Genomic DNA, 18133 nt, shown 5'->3' on the forward strand with positions numbered 1-18133 from the left:
TTTCTGAGTTCAAGGCCAGCCTGGTCTACAAAGTGAGTTCCAGGACAGCCAGGGCAATACAGAGAAACCCTGTCTCAAAAAACAAACAAACAAACAAACAAGCAAGCAAAGAAAAGTAAGTAAGAAACTGAAGGAGGACGACTTGGGTACAGCCTTGACCATGCTGACTTTTGGAGGACTGTGGAAGACTCTGGGACTTTGGATTAGGAGAGAGGTTGAATGCTAGACACAGGGCTTAGAAGCTATGCTAGGAGGAGGGAGCTTGGACATCAGTAGTGCTGAGAGCTGCTGGACCATGGATGCCCAACTCAAGAGGTTTCAGAACAGAACGAGATTTGTATCTCGGCTAGAGGCCGTTCTTGCGATATTTTGGCAACGAATGTGGCTGCCTTCTCCTCTTGTCCAAGAATCTGCCTCACCTAAACTTAAAAGTAATGGACTAATTTCTTCGGAGGAAGAGATCTGTTGTGTGGTTATTGTTAGGTCTCAAACTGGGGACACCTGGAAGAGGTGCCTATTAACATTTCAAAGTGGACTCTGGCAGGCAGGTTCTCTGAGAGTCCCTCGGGCCTTACCTGTCACAGGGTCCTTTTACTTGGCACACCCCACCTGCTTCTGGGCTCCCCTTCCCTCAGCTCTTCCTTATATAATCCATTTTGGCCACATTGACCCTTTTTGGCCCTTCTGCCTTTTTTTCTTGGGCCAGGCCGCCTCTCTTGTTCTCCCTCCCCGTTTTCACACAGTCGGGCTCAGTGTTCACTTTGGACTCTTCTGGATGTGTCTGCCCGTGCTCTCTCTTACATCTATAGTAAAAACCTCAGTCCCCTTGGGGCAGTCATGTCCTTCTTTTATTTCTTCCTTTCCATTCAGTTATTAATTATCTCACGTGGGTCTATAAAGGAAAAGAACGAGCAGGACAAAAAGAAAAAAATGTAAGTGTGAAGTAAAAAAAAAAGAGCACTGAGAAATTTAACACTGGAACCAAGGCTTGTGCTCAAAGAGGTGAAAACATCTTAAGGAAGAGGAGGAGGAGAAGGAAGAGGAAGGAGAGGAAGAAGAGGAGGAAGAGGAGGAGGAGGAGGAAGAGGGAGAGGAGAAGCAGGAAGAGAAAGAAGGGCCTGCTCCAAAATGGAATATAGGAAATATACTCTCAGGGCAAGACCCCTCCTCCCCCAGCCAGCTGAGCTTCCAACTTGTAAAAACCAAGAAATTTTCTATTCCTAAAAAAAGAAAAATTGAGTAACAACAAAAAAGCTTATGCAAATCATTTGTGGGAGCCAGGTTGCCTCTTTCCCAAGCAAGCACCAGAACTTGGCAGTGCCAATAATGTGGCTCTGACGTTAGAGTCATGAAGGCTGTATGTGTAAAGGGGTTATAGACTCCTTCCACAGTTAAGGAGAGCCACTGAAGCCAGGCATATGAAGGGGAGGCCCTGCAAGGAGGCCCTGCGATGCCAGTGGTGTGTGTGTGTGTGTGTGTGTGTGTGTGTGTGTGTGTGTGTGTGTGTGTCTGTCTGTGAAAGTGAGGTCTGGATTGCACTGGAGACCCCACAAGGTTGGATGTTCCAGAGCCAGGAGACATCCGGCAAGGAGAGTTGCAGACAGGGAGTGGTAGCAGCTCAAGAGGGACGTGTGTTGTAATCAGCAAGCTGAAAGGCAGGCCTGAGCCCCTAAGGCCTCTGATATCAGACATGGAGTTACAGGGTTTCCAGTCTGCTTTGCCCAGTATTTTTTCACTCTGCCCCCATCGGTCTTTTAGAATGGCAATGAATGTTCTTTGCCACCGTGCATCGGAAGTATGCACTTTGCTTTTTTATTTTGACCTTGCAGGGTGTTACAGTTAAGAGGCGTTACAGCTTGCCTTGAATCTCAGAAGAGACTTTGAGCTTTGGACGTTCAAACAGGGATAGGAGTGTAAAGGAGAATGGGGGCCTTTGAAGTTGGAATCCTTGGGTTTTATATCCTGATGTAACCACAAGCCTATGGAGGCAAGGAGTGGAGTGTGGTGGTTTGAATGAGAATGGCCGGTAGGCTCACATGTTTGAATATTTTTTGTGGGCTCTGGGGTTTCAAAAGCCCACACCATGCCCAGTTGGTCCTCTCTCTGCCTCCAGCTTTCAGCTGTCTGCCATTGTGCCTTTGCTCTGCCCCGGACTCTCACTCTCTGCCACGCCAGGTCTCACACTGAACACTCTTTGACATGTTGCCTTGGATGTGGCATTTCATCATAGCAATAGAAAAGTAACTAAGACAACAAATAAAGCTGCTGAGAGCAAACACCGGTGTTGCCAGATGTGAGAATCCGGAACAGGAAATTCTGTGTGGAAAGCAGACCCACGACTACCAACCTTTCCTCTCTTCCCTTTTTGGAAGTCCTGGAGTGGAGCCTAGAGTCTATCTCATCCTCCATCACTACGATCCATTGTCAGCTTTAATCTACCTTTAAAATCACAGTTATGCCTTTACTTGTGTGTGGGGGGTGTGTGTGAAAGTGCCACTCCATGTGCGTGTGACAACCAGCGCACAGCTGGATATTTGATTCTCTTCTGACAAGCAGGCTCTGGGGGTCAGCTTCAGGTGTGAGGCATGGCTGAAAGAGCCCCAACCAGCTGAGCCTTTTCCACAAGACACGCCTTTTATTATTTATTTACGTTAGTCACATCTCATTAATATTCAGCACAACCTGGCCTCAAGTTTGAACACAAGATCAGGATCTTCCTACCTTCATCTTCCTCTTGAGCGTTGGAATTACAGGTGTACACTATCAGATCCAGATCTACTGACTTCTTAAATTGTGTGAACAGTTTTGTTGTGAACAGGCTAATACAGAATTGGAGCTTGCTATCTGTCTGCAGTCAGTGTGGTGACAATGTCGATTGAAGTCAGAGTTACCTAAAATTCAATTCAGTCAGCTAGCAAGTGTGCAGTGTTTTCTTTCTTTCTTTCTTTTCTTTCTTTTGTTTTGTTTTTGTTTTTGTTTTTGTTTTTGTTCTTTGAGACAGGGTTTCTCTGTATAGCCCTGGCTGTCCTGGAACTCACTCTGTAGACCAGGCTGGCCTCGAACTCAGAAATCCTCCTGCCTCTGCCTCCCAAGTGCTGGGATTAAAGGCGTGTGCCACCACGCCTGGCATGAAGTGTTTTCTATTCAAACAACAAAATTTTTTTCACCTGGTTGTACAAAGATATACAAAGATGTACAAAGTCTGTCAATGAATTGGCTGCTCACCTGTTTGGCCCGAAAGCCCTGTGATTCCTCAATCTTATTGATGACTGACTGTACTGATGCTGGGATCTCAAATTGCAAGCTCATTGAATTATCAGGGCTGCTTATGGGCTTTCTCAACATGGCAAGCTCCTTGAATTCATCATCTGAGTCAGATTCATCATAGTCTTTACTTGGCCTTTTGACAGGCATTTTGAAAATTTGGGTGATTTCTTTGTTTCTCTTCCGTTTTTCACAGAATAGAGACAAATGCTAGAAAGTGACCCCTAGGAACCTTCAAGGACTCCTGAGGTTACGGCGAACCCTTCTTGGACCTAGTAGAAGGCTCCAAAGATTCAAGTCTTGATGATGCTATTAGTAGACCCATTGTGACACTATCATTGACTAGAATGTTTAGGGCTGCTTCCTCTGTGTAAAGAACTAAACATTCTATACGGTTGTAGAACAGGGAGGGGTAGAAAACACAGGGTGGCAGGAATGCTAAAAGGAATGGAAGACACAGTCCTGCATTGCAGAATTACATTCTAGGTGTTAGAACCCAATATCCAGTCTCTTCTCTCTTCCTGGACTTGGCTGAAACAGGTTTAAGCCTGTATGGGAATAGTGTCCTACGAGCTCCTCATCTGCCCGTAACTTTTCTACTGTTTGATAACTTAGAAGGTATTGGGAAGTGTACCAGTTTCCCCTTACTTATGTTTTCTTGTTTTGCTTTGTTTTGTTTTTTAAGAGCCTGACAAACTTTGGGGTTTCATAGTTGACTCACAAAGTCGAAGGGAACATTAGAGGCTGCTTTCTACCCAAGGAGAGCTCTGAGCAGCTCTGACTGCAGGGGAGGTACCGGGATTACAGGTGTGCATGACCATGCTTAGCTAGATAACTTTAAAAGCAGAAAAAGCCTAAGAAATAAAGTTGAGTCCCCTCAGTTCTTCCCCAGTGTGCGTTGCCTCCTCAATCCTAGTTCGGCGGTAATGGCAAGCATGGATTTGGGGTGCCATGTACCTAGTCTATCTTTACATAGTTTTACTGTGTTTATGGACCCATAAACTTTACAGTATCATCTGATAGGCTGTACATATTTTTAAAAATGACTGCTGTATAGAAAATTTTGCTCTCTACAAAAATTTCTTATGTTGGTTCCTTGTTGGAAGCATTGTAAAATTAGTCCTCTGTTGGGTTCTCTCAAGATCTGAACAGAACACAAACAAGGTGTTTCAGTTCACAGAGAAAGAGGCCTGAGTTGTGAAGTAGTTGCTTTTCTTTTCTTTTTCCCTCCGTCCCTTCTGCACACTATCGATGACTGGACACAGGGCCCATGCAGGCTCCACAAGCTCTCTACCATTGAGCTACACAGCCAGCTCCACTCCCCTGCATTTTCAGTTTATTTCTAGACAGTTCTCTTTTAAATTGGCGGATTGGGCTTGAATTAACTTTATAGCCCAGACTGGTCTTGGTCTTGAATTTAATTTTTTAAAATTACATACTACATTGATTGATTGATTGATGTGTGTGTGTGTGTGTGTGTGTGTGTGTGTGTGTGTGAGAGAGAGAGAGAGAGAGAGAGAGAGAGAGAGAGAGAGAGAGGAGAGAAACCTGTGGGAGTCATGTGGTTCCTGGGGACTTGAGTTACCAGGCACAGTGGCAAGAGCCTTTACCCACTGAGCCATCTCACTGGCCAAGGTCTTCCACTCTTGATTTTCCTGCTTCAGACCCCAGGGAGCCAGGATGATAGACAAGCTCTACCAGGCCCAGCAGCAGTTGTCTTTTAAAGATAATAAACATGTACAGGTCAAATTAAATGTTTCTCTTTGAGCTGCCACTGTCAGCTAGTCACAGTGGCGCAGATGTGTAATTCCATTCTCAGGTGCTGAGGCTAGGCGATTGATTTTTCGAGACAGGGTTTCTCTGTGTAGCCTTGACTGTCCTGGAACTCACTCTGTAGACCAGGCTGGCTTCGAACTCAGAAATCTACCTGCCTCTGCCTCCCAAGTGCTGGGATTAAAGGCATGTGTCACCACTGCCTGGCTCTATCTCATTTTTTTTTTTTTTTAAAAAGGTTGCGACTCCCTTCTCTGTTCCCAAATAACTTCCTAAATGGTACTAGTGTGTACACTAGTCACACACTGGTCCTGACTTCTGTTTCCCTTGCATTTAGGATGCTTTTCCTTAGATATTCCAGAGAAACTTCCAGGATGTAGACATCTCCTGCTATGCACATCTGCGAACACCCAGAACACTGTCTGGGGCTGTTGACCTCACCGGGACTCCTATAGTCACCATTTCCTCTCCTATCTTATAGACCACAACCCAGCCTTAGTTACCTTGTTCAAAAGATTCAGAGCTTCCTACTCTTGTTAAATTAAGAAAGTCTTAAAGCTCTCTTATATTTTACAGGGAGAAAGGTACAACTCTTCTGGGAGCGATTTACAAAGCCTTGTCAACTAAACTAATTTAAAACGATTTTTCTCTCACTCTTTTTTTTTTTTTTTTAAATCCTAGACAGGGTTTCTCTGTGTAGCCCTGGCTGTTCTGGAACTCACTCTGTAGACCAGGTTGGCCTCGAATTTAGAAATCCACCTGCCTCTGCCTCCCAAGTGCTGGGATCAAAGGCGTGCGCCACCACGCCCAGCTCTCTCTCTCTCTCTCTTGTATCCTTCCCACGTACCATGGAATTAATCAGCAACTGGATATGCAGCCTTTTAAAGGCAAGTTCCCCCACCCCCCAAACAGGGTTTCTCTGCTTAGCCCTGGCTGTCCTGAAATTCACTCTGTAGACCAGGCTGGCCTTGAACTCAGAAATCCATGCCTCTGCCTCCCAAGTGCTGGGATTAAAGGCGTGTGCCACCACTGCCCAGCTAAAGGCAAGCTTTAAAATCCTCCCCTTCCAATTGAAGAACATTTGTTGAGATACTACTGTGCTGCTGCCGTTACTGTAAGCCACCAAGACCATACAATAGGGTTTTTATGAACAAACTAAAAATGGGGGAAAAATTAAGATAAACTATAAGTTGCTAACTGAAGACGTGAAGAGATCTGTGGAGCAGAGCCTTGGGGAGAACCTTCTGTAAAGAGATACTGACTGGCAAATAGGGAAGATATCCTGAGGCATCATGGCTTTGGAGGTGAGTGCTAACATTTTTATGTTTGTGGGAGGGCGTTTTGTAACATAGCTTTTATTTGCCTGAAGTAAATGTTGTCTCTGAGGCTTACTGCCTCTATCTACTAACCAGGCTTAGTCCTGAAGCTTCTAGCCTCCATACCACCTTATCTAGGCCTAGGATGTGTCACCTGTAACAGGTGCTGCTGAAATAAGCTCGTCCTTTCCTAGTTCTGAGCTTAGGGTGGCCGGTTAGCTCAGCTCTTCTGGCTCAAACTCCACTCCAAGCTGACTGACGTCAGACTGGCTTCTCTGTTTCTTACTGATTTATTCTGCTTGGGTTCAAACCAACTTCGGCAACATGTTCTAGTATTCTGGCTCCTTCTCATTCTTTGGCTTCATCTGTCCTCACCTATGTCTAGTTTGTTCTCTCTCCAACCTGTCTGTACAACTGTCCCAGTTAAAAAAAAAAAACAAAAAACAACTGCCCCTTCCTCTCTCTGCACTGCTTCCTCAAGTTGCTTCCCTTTCCTATCCTCATGAGAACTGGGCAGATCCTATTCTCTGATTTGGCACTTGGCCACTTAATTAGAAATCACTTTCAAACATGGGTGCTTCCTTCTTCAAGTTAACTACCTTCATTGTTTGGGTTAAAGATGTGTGCTAAGGGCTGAGCCACACCATCACTAGAAATAGGTTTTTCTAGTAAATATCAGTCTCAGGATTCACAGTGTGATCAGATATCCTGCAACTAAGTTTAATGATTGAGATAAAAAAAGAAAAACTGGGAATCAGGCTGAAGAGATGGCTCAGCTGTTAAGAGATCCTGAGTTCAATTTCCAGCAATCACATGGTGGCTCACAACCATCTGTAATCAGACCCAATGCCCTCTTCAGGTGTGTCTGACAGTGTGAACTCACATACATAAAATAAAAATATTAAAATAATAGCCAGGCGTAGTGGCACACGCCTTTAATCCCAGCACTCGGGAGGCAGAGGCAGGCGGATTTCTGAGTTCAAGGACAGCCTGGTCTACAAAGTGAGTTCCAGGACAGCCAGGGCTACACAGAGAAACCCTGTCTCCAACCCCCCACCCCAATATTGGGCATCTACAGGCGAGCCAATTAAGGATGGTCTAAGGCATAAGTATCAGCATTTTAACAGCAAATAGAGTTCAGTATCAATGTGAGAAAGACTCTTGTGAGGCAAAGCAAAACAAAGGGGAGTATATGGGTTAAGAAAAGGAAAGGCGTGGTGGCACTTGGGAGGCAGAGGCGGGGGATTTCTGAGTTCGAGTTCAGCCTGATCTACAGAGTGAGTTCCAGGACAGCCAGGGCTATACAGAGAAACCCTCTCGAAAAAAGGAAAGTTGGGGCTGGGTGTAGTGGTGGTGCATACCTTAATCCCATCACTGAGCAGGCACAAGCAGGAGGATCTCTGAGCTTGAGGACAACCTGGTCTACAAAGTGAGTTCCTGGACAGCCAGGGCTATACAGATGTTGTTATGGTGAGGTGGATGTGTGGGGAGGGGAGGGAGAGGGAGAAAGAAAGCAAAAGAAAGAAACATAAAAAGGAAAGAATTGAAAGGTTAGGCCTGCAGAGATGGCTCAGTGGTTAAGAGCACTTGTTGCTTTTGTTGAGGACTCAGGTTCAGTTCCCAGGCATGCAGGAAGGTGCATCTACATGCCTGCAGGCAAAGAGCCATACATGTAAAATGAAAGTAAATTTGTACAAACAATAAGAGGAAGATCTTGGGGCTGAAGAGAGATCGGCCTTCTTAAGCCTTGGATATTAAGAGGGCACCCCTATTGTAGATGGTTCCAAGCACCCACACCTGGTGCCTCACTACCACTTTAAATCCAGGCCCAGGGGAATCTGGCTGCTGGCCTTCAGGGCACGTCTTTCATGTGCACATACTTATACTCAGACAACACATAATTGAAGATAATAAAAATGAGTCTTATTTTCTTAACGGAGGGCAGGAGAGATGGCTCAGTGATTAAGATTCCAAGGGATCTGATGCCCTCCTTTTCAAGAGATCTTCCAGTCTCCATTTGCACCAGGCACACACCTGGTTCACAGACATATATACAGTATTTAATTATTGAACTGAAGAAAAAAAAGGGGAAGGCTTGGAAAACAAGCAAGAGTTGATGAGATGAAAAGATCACTTTAAGGTGTTTTCCCAGCACTCAGGAGGCAGACAGATCTCTGTGGGTTCAAGGCCAGCCTAGTCTACAGAGCAAGTTCCAGGAACAACACAGAAAACCCTGTCTCAAAAAACGGAAACAAACTCACTCTCTAGACCAGGCTGGCCTCGAACTCAAAAATCCGCCTGCCTCTGCCTCCCAAGTGCTGTGATTAAAGGTGCGCGCCAACACACTTCATATTTTTTTTAATTTAAAAAAAAAAAAAAAGTGAAACTGGAGCAAAAGAGACTGGTAATGGAAGAATAACTCTAGTTAAAGTAAGTATTTGTATACTATTTTATTTGACTATGAAAACATCAATAAAGAAGAGAGCTAGGCTAATTATTTTTAGTAGTGCATTAAGCATCGCAGCAGAGCATCATTATGTTAATGAGACCTGATGGGGGGGGCTTGTGGTAAAGTTCTATCAAAGTTGTAGCGAAAGGAATCTGATTCTGCTCCAGCCCTCCTCCAACAATATATTCATAGGGCCTTAAGATTAACTTATGCAAAATGCTTAGTACAGTACAAGCACGTAGGATGCAGTTAACATAGAGTGGCTGTGTAGTATCTTAGCTCCCTCTACAGCTTTTTTTTTTTTTTCTATTGGGGGACGGGGGGCAGTACGTCATCAGCAGGGGCGGGCGCACTCAGTCGCCTTTTAATCGGACCTAGGTTTTGAACCCCGAAGCTGCGCCAGCGTTTGGTCAGCTTTTTGGTAGAAAGTGAAACAAGCGTCAGTGAGCGTTTTGCACAGCCCGGCGCGGCCTCCCGAGCGTCGACCCACACGCGACACGGACCGCACACTTTCGCTCACGCCGCCAGAGACCAGCCAGCCAGAGCGAAGCACGCCGGGGGGGCGGGCGGGCCCTCCGATCCCGGAAGCAGTTGGCCTCCAGAACCGGAAACAGTTGTTGCCTCCGGAGAGGCGGGACTGGGCGGGTCAGGGCGCAGCGGCTGACGGCGGGGGCGGAGCCGGGGCCACTGCCGGGTGGAGGGGCAAGGCGAGTGTCCTTATCCTACCGACCGGGGCCCGGGCCTGGGAGCCAGTTGGAGTCGCGGCAGCGTGAGCGATCGGGCCGAGCGGAAGCAGACATGTTGCTCTTCGTTGAGGTGAGTGGCTCGGGTCGCCCGGTCGGGCTCCGAGAAGAGCCGGAGCGTTCGGGGCGCGGGCCGGTCCCGCCGCCATGTGACTTTCCAGGCCGTCCACGCCGCGCAGCCCGACGAGAGGCTGACACAGCACCTGGGCCGTGCAGGCCCGCGGCCCCGCCGTGCGCTCCGCACGCCCGAGCCGCCTGTGGGGGTCGAGGCCCGCGGCGGCGGGGAGAGGGAAGGCGGCGCGTCGGGGGCTGGGCTGAGGTGGCGTGAGGAGCCGAGGGAGCCGAGGGTGTCCCATATGGAGCTCCTGAAGGAGGCGAGCGAGCGGGCGGGCGGGCGGGCGGCGGGGCGGCGGGGGCGGAGCCTGCGGAGAAAGGGCGATCAGGTGGGCGCGCTGGGGGCGAGCGAGGCCTCGCGGGGCCGCCCGGGACCGAGCGAGCAACATGTGGGAGCGCGGGAGAAGGGGAGCTGCGGCCGCCGAGGGGTTTTGTCTCGCTAACCGGGGAGAGGCGTGTTGGTTTTTTTTTTTTTTTTTAAGAGTAGAAAGCTCTCCCGCTCCCCTCACTCCCCACCTCCGGACCCCCAAGCTGCACCAACATTTTGTTGGGTTGGCGTCCGCCAGCCCTGGAACGTTCTGGGGCGGAGAAAGCGAGGCTGGTGCGAACGGCGAAGCCCCACAGGGGTCGGAAGCCTTGAAAGGCACCGACCGCTCTGACCTTTTGTAAAAGTTACTCGGGCTGCGGCTGCGTGGTGCGGGTTGATTCCGCGAACCTGTTCGGAGCCGGTTACAAGGGAAAATTACAAAGGAGGAGAGAAACTTAGGGGAAGCCGGGGTTTTGTGGCGGTGTTGGATCGGTGGAACTACCGTTGCCATCGGGCCGTCTACCGGTCAAGGCAGTGATTACCTGTCTTAGACAAATAATGAAGTTTAATTTCTCTCGTTCTGCCCTGTTGTGTTGAGTGAGCATCAGCTGACTGCCTGGCAAATGCTTTGAGTAGATTCCAGATCATATTGTTCTTACATTGTGAAAACGTCAATCCAGCAAAGCTGCAACTTTGCAACTTGGCATTTGTTAACTATGCCCATAAAAAGAATCTTTTTTTCATGAGAGAAGGAATCACAGGTTGTATAATGGACTTGGAAGATGGGGCTAACTCAGGGGCGAAGAGTGTTCTGAAGTGGTGGTGGGAGAATCGTATTCTCTTGTAGTCTGGCATAAAGTAAATAAGCAATTCTTTTTCTTTTTCTTTTTTTAAAGATTTATTTATTATATGTAATAAGTACACTGTAGTTGTCTTCAGACACTCCAGAGGAGGGCGTCAGATTTCATTATGGATGGTTGTGAGCCATCATGTGGTTGCTGGGAATTGAACTCAGGACCTCTGGAAGATCAGTCAGTGCTCTTAACCACTGAGCCATCTCTCCAGCCCTCTTTTTATTTTTCATTGTGTATATTCGTTTTACTTGCTATTGTGTTACATAAGGACATTTTCACACAAGCACGTGTATATTAAGTAAATACCTTCTTATATGTTCTATACTCATTTTCCCTCATTATTATTCCCTGTTCTACCTTTCAGTTGATAAGTTTGGGATCCTAAAATCAGGCGTTAAAGATTAATGCCTAATTAATGTATGCTGAAGGTCAGTAGTATGTATTCATTTGGATATTTGAAACAGTCCACTAAAAGTTTTGAATAGTGGACTCAATTTTGAATAGTGGACTGTTCATTTTTGATGTTATTAATTTAAGCTCACCTTTTTTTTTCACCTTATTTTTAAAAAGGATAAGAAATCAGGTTTTATTCTAAAGAGGGCTAGTTTCCTTTAGGAATTACCATGCCTTACAAATACTGTTCCCCCCACCCCACTCAGGGTTTCTCTTTGTAGCCTGGCTTACCTGGCACTCCCTCTTTAGACCAGGCTGGCCTCAAACCCAGAGATCTGACTGCCTCTGCTTCCTGAGTCCTGGGATTAAAGGCGTGTTTCCAAGTTTAGACACAGTACATGCCTTTGCCTCCCAAAGTGCACCTCTACTCCTGGCTCTGCTAATGAATATTGAGGCTGAATTATTATTGTATTTTCCACCAAACTACTAAGTAAATTTAGTTAATATGCTCATTAGTCACTTTTTATTTAGTTCATCCTTTTCTGATATGTAGTTTATTGAAAATTAATATCTTGAAATATATCAAAACCAGTTAAAATTCAGGGAGTGGTGGTACACACCTTTAATTCCAGCGCTTGGGAGGCGGAGGCAGAGGCAGGTTGGTTAGGCCATCCTGGTAAACAGATCCAATTCCAGGACAGCCAGGGCTACACAGAGAAACCCTGTCTTAAAAAAAACAAAAAAACAAAAAACCCTCATTTGTCTAACATACTAACAACTTTATGATATTTTGATAATGGCTTGTTCAATATAATTAATTTACTTTGTGATCTTACACATTTCACAACTTAAGAGCTAATTATTTTTGTGGGTGTATGTATGGTGTGTGGTGCCACAGTGTGCATGTAGATCAGAGGACCACTCTACAGTGTCATTCTCTCCTTCCACCTTTATGTGGGTCCTGGGGATGAAAAAGAAGACAGGCCCGACTGCGCCTGCTCCTCCTGACTCGGCTAATGGCTAATGGAGACTGAGGCTGAGTTCTAACCTGAGAGAGAGTAGGGCAGTAAGCATGTAAATTAAGGAAGAGTGGGGGAGACACCTGAGAACTAGAGGGGTTAGTTACAAAGGAGGGATTTGGAATGTGCAATCAATCCTCTTTAAATTCTGAGTTCTAGGATGTTTGCTCTAATCCCCTCAACTCCCCCACCCCAACACTGAGCACTGTTGATGTTAGGCATGCTGTCTGCCACTTGGTATCCCAGCCCTTAACTTTTTTTTTTTTTTTTTTTTTTTTAATTAAGTGCCTCATTATCTAGCCCTGGTTGGTTTGGAACTTGCAGTGTAGACCAGGCTCTGCTTATCTTTGCCTCCCAAATGCTAGGATAAAAGGCATGCATTACCACTTCCCTTCCTGTAAAATGTCCTTCCTTGGCTTTTTACTAAATTGGATTTCTCTCTATTTGAGTTTTACTCTGATAGTATTAACCACTTAATATGGGAGTAGTGATTTTTGTATACCTTAGGTTGCTTGAAATACTCTATGCTTTTTAAAAAATTGTTCTGGTAAGTTTATTAAAAGTTGTTTGTGGCAGAGTCCAGACTAGAGGCAGTTCTTTTTTTTTTTTTTTTTTTTTAAAGATTGATTGATTGATTATATGTAAGTACACTGTAGCTGTCTTCAGACCTTCCAGAGGAGGGTGTCAGATGTTGTTACAGATAGCTGTGAGCCACCATGTTGTTGCTGGGATTTGAACTCGGACCCTTGGAAGAGCAGTCAGTGCTCTTAACCTCTGAGCCATTTCTCCAGCCCTAGAGGCAGTTCTTAAGCGCATGAACAACTGACATTCATGTTTCTTTTAATTTATAGTACAGGTTTTTGTTGAGGTGATGCTTGTATATTACAGAGGTCAGGACAGCTTTTCTAGAGTAGGTTCTGTCCTTCCACAGGAGTGGGCCCTAGGGTTCAAACTAATAATATCTAGCTTATCAGCAAATGCCTTTACCCACTAAGCATTTTGCAAGTCCTTCTTTGGTGTTTTAAAGGAAAATCACATAGTAATGTAACATCACTACTACATCTATCTCCAGAACTCTTTAGCATCCAGTTTGTGATATTGAAGCTCTTGCTTCCAGGGTCCCAGGCTCACAACCCCTGCTCCAGAGGATCTAGTGCCCTATGCTGGCCTCTTAGGGCACAGAAACATACATATAAATAAAGGTTAATCTTTTTTATAAATAAAAAGAAAAATCTGAACCCATTAAAAAGTAATTCCTCTTGCCTCAGATTTTACAAAATTTGAAACATTATAAACATTTTTTTAAGATTTATTTATTTTTTATTATATGTACATACATTGTAGCTATCCTCAGACACACCAGAAGAGGGTGTCAGTTCTCATTACAGATGGTTGTGAGCCACCATGTGGTTGCTGGGATTTGAACTCAGGACCTTTGGAAGAGCAGTCAGTATTCTTAACCACTGAGCCATCTCTCCAGCCCTATAAACTTTTTCTAACTAAAGTTTAATGCTCTTTTAGATCGTAGCATTTTAAAGACCATTAGCATCATGTGCTGTGGAGGTTTATGCCTTTAATCTCAGTGACTTTGAGGCCAGCATGTTCTACATACTACCAGGACAGCCAGGCGTTCATAGAGAGGCCCTGACTTAAAAAAATAAAGTAAAACAATTTTATGATAATTAAAGGTGATTATATACCTCTCCACACCCAATATAGTACTTGGTTTTTAAATAGTTTGATTAGAGTTGTTATTGTTGGAATTTAATGTGTGTGTGTGTGTATATATTTTTAGGGTTTATTTTTTTTTTTTTTTTAAAGATTTATTTATTTATTATACGTAAGTACACTGTAGCTGTCTTCAGACACTCCAGAAGAGGGCATCAGATCTTGTTACNGATGGTTGTGAGCCACCATGTGGTTGCTGGGATTTGAACTCCGGACCTTTGGAAGAGCAGTCGGGTGCTCTTACCCACTGAGCCATCTCACCAGCCCGGGTTTATGTTTTTTACCTCACTTCCCATTGTATATATTTTATGTGTGTGCATATGCACTTGTGGAAGTCAAGATAGATGTTGGATATATTGTTCCTTGTTTTTACTGAGACAGAGTTTCCCACTGAACTTGTAGCTTGCCAATTTGGTTATGGCCAGCCAGCTCCAGGTATCTGACTTCCTTTGCTTCCTTAAGACTGGGATTGACCTGTCAGTCCCCTCCTCCACATTTGTGTGTGTGTGTGTGTGTGTGTGTGTGTGTGTGTGTGTGTGTTCACATTTCCTTTCTTGTGCTGTGACATACCTGTGAAGGTCAGAGAACAGTTTGTAGGAGTTATTTCTATTCTTTCATCATATGTGTTCTGTGTCCATCAAAGTGGCAAACAGATTTACCTGCCAAGTCATCTCACTTATGTAGTTTCAGTGGCTTGGAACTTGTTATATAGACCAGGATGGCTTTGAACTCAGGGATATTTCCCCCTGTCTCCAGAGTGCTGGGATTAATAACATGAACTAACATGCTGTCCCAGTTTGTTTGTTTGTTTGTTTTGATACAGGGTTTCTCTGTGTAACCCTGGCTGTCCTGGAACTCACTCTGTAGACCAGGCTGGCCTTGAACTCAGAAATTCACCTGCCTCTGCCTCATTTGTTTTATTTTTGAAGGCAGGGTTTTTTTTGTTGTTTGTTTTTTTTGAGACAGGGTTTCTCTGTGTAGCCTTGACTATCCTGGAACTGAGTGAGTGGATCACCTACCTTCCTCTACCTCCAGAGTGCTAGGATTAAAGGTGAGCACCTCTGTTTTGTTTTTTTGTTTTGTTTGATGGAGATTTCAAGTCTTCATCCTTGCTTGGACAAGCACTCTACTGACTCAGTTGTCTTCCCAGCCTCAAAATTAATATTTTAAAAAAGAATGATTAGGAAGGAAGTGCATTAACAAATTATGAATATATTTAGTCTTGATTGGGGGGGGGCGGTTTAGGATGGGCCATCCAATCTGAGTGTTGAGCAGGCAATCTGCACTAGGTAGTTCCGGCCACTTTATTGTGAAGAGTTTACCAAGAAATTTTATGAGTAATTGATCTTTTGAGTGAGATGGCTCTGCAGTTAGGTACAGACTGCTCTTCCAAAGGATCCAGGTTTTATTAGTCTAGTCCCAAGGGTTCCAGTGCCCTTTTCTGGCCTCTGCATACTACATGCCATGGTGTACAGGTATATGTGTAGGCAAAGTATGTGAACAAAATAGATTAATTGATAATTTTAAGGAAAGATACAAAAACATTGGTTGGTGCTTCAGATTATATAAAAAAGCAAGTTACTGAAAATACTAATACTAGTTTTGGGCTAAAAGAAAATTTTGGTACTAGATAAACATTTGAAGCCTGCAACTTTTTTGGGGGAGGGAGGGTTTTGAGACAGGGTTTCTATGTATATGAAAGCTGCAACTTTGATTTTCTACCTTGGGGCTTAAAACAAAATTTTGGTGTAGTTGCAAATGGAGTCTAAGTCTGTGTTGCAGAGGGGTATAAGGTTAAGGGTGGTGAGAAACTCGTTAATCCAGCTATTTAGTTATAAAACTGATTACTATCTTTAAGTGAAAACGAAAAATGATTCTGGCTCTGATATTTAGTATCCTAATATGAACCAGGTTCATATTTTTTGTTTTGTGTTGTGCATTGTTGCTTTTTTAAAAGATTTAGGAATTATTCCTTCAGATGTTAACTTGAAGTGACAAACACAACCTCAATAAAATATCGGAGCCTCAAGTTCCTGTCAGTAATTTGTTTTTATCTATACTGACATAGTTATATTTATGATGTTTCTGGCATATGTATTAAGTCATAATACATTCTGGTATGGTTGTGGTGAGATGTTGATATGTAGGTACATTAGTAAATTGTTGTTACAAAACGCAGAAATCTACAGGTTTTAAAATAGTTGTCTATATGTATGTATATATTTGAGACAGAGTCTCAACTGTAGCCTGTGTTGGCCTCTTAACTTGCAGTACAGCAGGGATTAGATTGAACTGCCCCTCCTTCTCTTCAATTGCTCGGATTGGCTCTTGCAGCACTACTTTGACTTTCTTTTCAAAGAAATGTTTGGGGATTTTGTGTGTATGTTTAAGGATTTCTGAGTTTGCGCAGGCCAGTCTTGAACTCATTGGGTAGCCCAGGCTCTCTTCATCAGTGTGCTGAGAATAGGAGATCATAGATGGACACTACCACCTGACCAAGCAAGGGCTGAGCTCAGTGAGTACTTGTCTGCATTCCATCTTTAGTGCTCCCAGAGATTTTTTTTTCTTAGTAAAGAATATCCCTTTGTAGCATATCTAAACTTCTTAAGCAAAAATGATGATTATTGAATTGTATTAAACTACATACATTTACATGTAATAGTTAAAAGAATGCAAATGATAAAAACGCAGGTAGCAGGCTTAGGGGTGCCTGCCTTTAATTCTAGCACTCAGGAATCAGAGCAAGTGGATCAGTGAGGTGAGGCATGGCCCTGGATTTAATCTCCATGTAAATCTTGAATGCGAAAAAGGTAGATGTTCTAACCAGCATGGGGGTTGATTGATATACACAGAAGTGTTCTACATACTTGAGAAATAGGACCTGAACCTAGGCAGTTGAGAGCAGCTTGGCAACATAATGAGACTTTCTTAAAACAAAAAGTAAGAACTGGACTCTTGACCAGACAAATTAACTGTACTCTTAGGCTTGGTTACTTTTGCCTTTGGGGAATTTATTTAACTTTGGCTTCTCAGTTTCCTGTTCTGTAAATTAAGTATTATACTAATAATGTATCATACCTGTGGTAAATTATTAAGAGGAATGACATGCTAAAACATTTTAAAATTACAAGGACTATGTGTCTGCAGCCTCAGCATATGTTTGCATGTTCATTCTTATTTGAAAGTAATAAAAAGTTTGCTAACTTACATTATACACCAGAGATTTAAAAAACAAAAATACCTTTGGGGGCTGGAGAGACTGCTCAGCAGGTAAGAGCACTGGACCTATGTTCAATTCCTACTCCAACATGGTGGCTCAGACACATCTATAACTCAAGTTCCAAAAGAGCAGACACTTTCTGTACTCTGAAGGTACTGTGACTCTCCAGTGTTCTAAGTATTCATATACCCTTCAAGGTGCCAGAGGATAGTAATTTACTGACAGAGTCACTGGGACTGTAGTGAAGTTTACAAACTGAATAATTCCAGAATTTTAAATTACTATAAGCATTTTGTGGTAGAGGTTAAATACTATTATGAAAGTTACTATGACTATTAATCTTTAACTGAAATTCTATCCCTGGGATAGAAATGATCATCAGTCTGAATTGACTTCTGTCTTGGGCACCCTGGATCTTATCTGGTAGCTATTTTCTGTGTCCATTTTTTGCTGATCGTTAGTCATTTCAGGTAAAATTGGGGTCAGAGGTCATTTGCTTGGAGAGAAGATTTATCATATTCCTATGCAGTATAAAACTTAGGCAACATCAGTTTATTAGTTTAAGAGTGCAGACTTTTCAGACAGACTACCAAGGTCCAAATACTGGCTTTTTTTTTATTAGCTGTCCAACCCTGCTTACTTTATGTTTACCTGAAAAGTAACGTCTCTGAGAAGATTAATCATTTCAAGAATTAGAAGTCTTGAGCCTAGTGTGGTGGCGCACGCCTTAAATCCCAGCACTTGGGAGGCAGAGGCAGGCAGATTTCAACAAAAACAAATATATATATATATATATATATATATATATATATTTGTTTTTACATATATATATATGTAGTGTGGGGAAATATAGAAAAAGCACAAAAATGAAATAAAAGGTGTTATTGCCTAAGGGAAGTGACTTATACTATTTGTTTTGGTCCCTGTAGTCTTTCTGGTACTCAATACATTAT

At 43.7% G+C, this 18133-nt stretch overlaps 2 protein-coding genes across 4 annotated transcripts in view; one reads left to right on the top strand and one right to left on the bottom strand.

The window, feature by feature from the left end:
* The window catches only part of LOC110334566 (protein FAM186A-like), a 34519-nt gene extending 31105 nt beyond the window's left edge, over positions 1-3414 (bottom strand). Inside the window, exon 1 of the mRNA XM_029547878.1 lies at positions 3226-3414. Within this exon, the coding sequence (XP_029403738.1) occupies positions 3226-3414 (189 nt within the window). The remainder of the gene's footprint in view (positions 1-3225) is intronic.
* Positions 3415-9461: 6047 nt separating this feature from the next.
* The window catches only part of Larp4 (La ribonucleoprotein domain family member 4), a 43872-nt gene continuing 35200 nt past the window's right edge, over positions 9462-18133 (top strand). For all 3 annotated transcript variants that reach the window (XM_029548114.1, XM_029548115.1, XM_029548116.1), the window contains exon 1: positions 9462-9618. In XM_029548114.1, coding sequence (XP_029403974.1) covers positions 9601-9618 — 18 coding nt within the window. In that variant the 5' untranslated portion in view covers positions 9462-9600. The remainder of the gene's footprint in view (positions 9619-18133) is intronic.

The sequence above is a fragment of the Mus pahari genome, chromosome 17 (genome assembly GCF_900095145.1).
Source record: "Mus pahari chromosome 17, PAHARI_EIJ_v1.1, whole genome shotgun sequence".
Classification (NCBI taxonomy): Eukaryota; Metazoa; Chordata; class Mammalia; order Rodentia; family Muridae; genus Mus; species Mus pahari.